The sequence below is a fragment of the Centruroides sculpturatus genome, unplaced genomic scaffold (genome assembly GCF_000671375.1).
Source record: "Centruroides sculpturatus isolate CEXI.00-Female unplaced genomic scaffold, Cexi_2.0 scaffold1223, whole genome shotgun sequence".
Classification (NCBI taxonomy): domain Eukaryota; kingdom Metazoa; phylum Arthropoda; class Arachnida; order Scorpiones; family Buthidae; genus Centruroides; species Centruroides sculpturatus.
Window position 1 is genome coordinate 111,800 of NW_019385329.1, and position 4,758 is coordinate 116,557.

The window sequence follows — 4,758 nt, forward strand, 5'->3', positions numbered from 1 at the left end:
GAAAGATAAACGAAAAAGTACATTCGATTAAATGTCGTTAACTTAGATATTCATTTCTGCGTGCAAATTAACTGTAACTATGAAGGTATTTATTCGAACGTTTTCGAAGAAACGAAGGTCACGTTACAAGACACGTATGGACACTCGTTTCTTGATATTAGTCTTTCTTAGAATAAACAAGGGACTGAATCGAAACTATTTACATTGTCACACTCAAAGGGAATCCAAGGAGTTCTGGCATCCTCCAAAGAAAAAAAGAAATAACAGAAATTTTCCAAAAATCTTTTACTAATCAAAATTGATTTTTTAAAATTTTTCCTATCAAATTTTATAGTAAATATTACTGGATACAACTATTATAAAATATAATGGAATGTCTATTTGTTTGCTCCCTAAACACTTCTAAACTTTTGCCCAATCTGAATCAAACATTTTATACTTATTCTCTAGGATCCTGTGGAAAATAATAGGCCATCATAAAACCTGGATACTCCATCCCCTTCCTCGATTTCTCATTCTTTTGATACTTTTAATTTATTATTAAATAAGTAAGCATTGCCTGATATATAGTGAGGGAGTCACAAGGTTTATAGATCATATTCTTAGTTATTTCGAAAAGTTTAGGGTCTTCTAGATTAATAAAAATTAACAATTTTAGTTATAATATTTTAATTTTATTAATTAAATTTTCTCGTTCTTAATACTAATAAAATTCACTTTTTATACAAACAACAGTAAAAAAAAAAAAAAACTTTATTGTTAACATCACTCAGCAAAATTTATACATTTTTCAGGAAACAGTGTAAAATTTTAAACATGTATTTCTTACATAAATGAATGCAAAGTATCATTTTGAGGTAAACTAATAAAATCTGTTCTTTGTATAAACTTATTTTTTACTTTACAAAAACGTTGCATAAATTCTTCTGAAATAGTTAAAATAACAGGAAGCAATAAAATTCCATGAAATAAAGATATTACCATAACTAAAAATATAATTTTAAAACAAATTACAAAAAGATCCGACGGTGCAAAAGACATGATGAGTATTCCTATAGTAGTTGATGTACATCCTTGTACTATAGGATAACCTACATTTTTTAATGTATATTTTAATTTATTGTTTGGAGTTTCATCTTTTTTACAAATATACGAATAAGATATGTGAGCAGAATAATCTACACAAAATCCAATAGATAAAACTAAACTGATCATCGATATAATATTTAGAGGAACGTTCCAAAGTGTCATATAACCCATTACTCCCAATTCAATGGATACAATCGTAAGAGCAATAGAAATAGAACAGTTTAAATTAGGTACTAATGCAAAAAATACAATAATTACAAAAAAGGAAGAAACACACAAACACTGTATAGTCGTATATTCTAATTCGCTATTCATATCGTAAAGAAAAAATAGTATATTGTTTACAAATATAGAATATTTTGAAGAATCTGTAACTCGAAGAAGATTTTGCATTAATTGAGTTTCTGCTGTAAAATTCGTTAAATCTTTACTTTGTAATATGAATCTAGATGCAATTATTTCTCTTCCATCTTCGCTGAAAATAACATCATTTCGATATCTTTCAGCCCATTTAAATTTCAGGAAAACATCACGAAGTCCTGTAATAAAATCATCCGATTGGCTGACATTGAGTCCTCTTAAGAAAAACCAAGAATTTTTATTGTTGATAAATTTTAAATAGGCTCTTAGCCACGAATCAGTCAAATTTGACATATTTTGAAGATTTTCCATTTTCCTTAAAATTTTTTCTATATCGTTTTGCACAGTTTCGTTAGAATAATTTATGCTTTGATTAAAAGCAACTTGTATACTGAAAGGATATTCCATAAAATATTTATAACTATATAAAGTATATTCTTTACAATACGAATAATCAGGCATTGCGGAAGTATAATAGAAAGCAATATGTATATTACGAATGTAATATATAGATATAATTAAATAAGCAATGAAGCAAATAACGACTACTATTTTAGCATATACATTTGTAAGTATATCTCCTAATAATTTAAATATATAATTAACATTTATCTTGTTTAAGGATGAGTTATCTGTTTTGTATTGTTTTGATACAATTCCTTCCATTAAAACTTTCTTAAATAATCCTGAAAATAAAATAATCAAAAAATTAATAATATAACATAGAATATATTATTTGTAAATGATTATTCAAATTAATTAGTTAAATTAAATACATGCAAAAATTATTGCATTTTATGACTTTAATAATCGTAAAAATAAGATAAATTATCCATTAAGCTGTTAGAAATGTGATATAAAATATACTTATTTTATTTTTAATTGTTTAAAGAAAGAAAAATAGATATAAAAATTCCATTGAAATATAAGAGGAAAAAAAAAAAAAGCCTAAAGTTTATAAGGTTGTTATTAGAATACTGTATTTTATATCAATAAAATATACTTGATTCTTTTAAATATATATTTCTATAATTATTATTTAATTATTATATTATTTATACTAATTATACGATAAAGACAATATAAGTAATGAAAAAAACATAAAACGTATTGTGTTATGGTATATAAAAATTCCTCGACGAAGGTCATAAGAAAATTAAGGAAAATCGTATGAAGAGGGGAAAAAATGAGAAAAATCTATTTTAAACAGAATCCAAATTATATTTGCTGAAATTTTATTTCAATTCTAGCTGATTTTTACGTAACATTTTCAAATTATCTATATTATTTACATTATTTTCATAAAGTATAATAAAATGCTTTCATTAAAAAACCGAATATCAAAGGTTTTTTTTTTAAATGAAACACACGTTTTATGATATCTAATAAATAATTTTATTGATTATAAGATAATATTTATGTGAATGTACCCTTTATGTTTATGAGTTTGTTTTCATAATTATAATTTAATGTAAGCCTTTGATATAATGCAAAATATCAGAAAAATACTGTATAGATTACAAAACATTAATTACGTCAATACAGAATTTGAACAAAAACGTGATAAAGTTCGAATGATAGATTTGCATCTTACAGAAATAAAATCTTTATCTTTAAAGAATCCTTCGTACTATGAAAAATTTATGATTATAGGAAGGCTCTAGTATAGTTTATATTAATTTATATAACTAAAGCCTATCTGATTAAACTAAATTATTTCATTCCTATCTTCCATTTGTTGATACCGTAATTCAATAAAAATTGAATAGCAACCATTTTAATATATTCAATATTAAGTTCGGCGCTGTGACTGCACCACGCCGACAATCTATGGTCTAAAGATATGGCTCTAAATTTAAATTTCGATATTCTTACTACAGTAAGTTTATAAAAGATTGGTTTATGGTCTCCTGTTGGTGGAATTCCAAGCAAATTGCTCTTTTTGCCTATAGAATAACACAACACTGCTAATCCATACACACGTTTTAGGTAGCATTCTGTCTTTCGCTCCATCATTTCCTGGATCTTGTTCCCTTAAACATCCAAGAGTACATAATAAAGCAATTTTGTATTACCAATCTTTGTCCATTCTCACCATATATTTCTTCCATTTTATTCTGCAATTGAAAATATCATCGACTATTCTTATTATTTTTAATTCTTGACGTAATCCCAGTATTGTTTTTTTATATCTAATCTAGTATTTCCTGCTATACTCTCATTTCTGCCACCTCAATACTTTGTTTATCTTTCTTCTCCTTCTCCATGTTTCAGAAGTTTACTTGATAATTGATTTATTCATCATTTTATACACTTTTATACAGTGTATATATATTTTTTTATTCATGTTTATTCAATGTTTTTTTAAGCATTGGTTAATTATTCCATTATTTGTTTTGTACTACATTCAATATCCTTTCTTCCGTAACTACTAATTATTTTTCAAGGTATTTGAAAATTGGCTTGTTATCAATTTTACAAGATTATTTCCGTGGAAGGCCATTCATTTTATTTATTTTCATTGACATTTTCATGTCATGTCATGAAACTATTTTGTTAAGGGAATAAATATTCCTTTCAAGAACTAAACAACTAAAACACTAAATTAACTACTTTCAAGTATAAAAATTAAGCTTTCGAAGCTAAAATTTATAAATATATTTATATACTGTAATTACTTTTCGGCTTATTTAATGAATGTATTTATAACATTCATTACTTTCCATTAACATATTACAGTAAACCTCCCTATAAACACTGTAGATAATTCCGTGTTATATGAATTCCATGTTGTACGAATCACTTTAGATTTTATAAATACATGCGCCAGGCTGTGAACGGCTCACGTATTTGTAAAATCTAAGTAATTCGTACAACATGGAATTCATATAACACGGAATTATCTACAGTGTTATAGGGGGTCTACTGTACTACAATGAATAGTTTCTTTTAATTGATGTACAACCTTCATACTAAATTAGCAAAAAATAAAATAAAATAAAATAACTTTATTACCTAAATATTTAATGTAGCCTTTACAAATTATTTTAACTATTTAATTTCAATTTTAAAGTATTGTTTAAATTTGAAAAATTAAAAATTTATTCTGATTTTTGACACAAGATGGCGACAGGGTCAAGCGAAAAGCCATTAAACCAGTTTGACTAATGCAAACTCGTTCTTCATTAGTCTCGTGAACAAGTTGTTTATTAAGGAAATTGTACAAAAAAAAATTAAATTTTAAATTAATTTAATTATAAAAAAAACAAGTCAAAACTTAAAAAATAAAATTTATTAATTAAGTATTAA

General features: G+C 25.1%; 1 protein-coding gene across 1 annotated transcript in view; it reads right to left on the bottom strand.

The window, feature by feature from the left end:
• Positions 1-777: 777 nt before the first annotated feature.
• The window catches only part of LOC111637729 (patched domain-containing protein 3-like), a 9,447-nt gene continuing 5,466 nt past the window's right edge, over positions 778-4,758 (bottom strand). Inside the window, exon 5 of the mRNA XM_023383291.1 lies at positions 778-2,135. Within this exon, the coding sequence (XP_023239059.1) occupies positions 826-2,135 (1,310 nt within the window). The 3' untranslated portion in view covers positions 778-825. The remainder of the gene's footprint in view (positions 2,136-4,758) is intronic.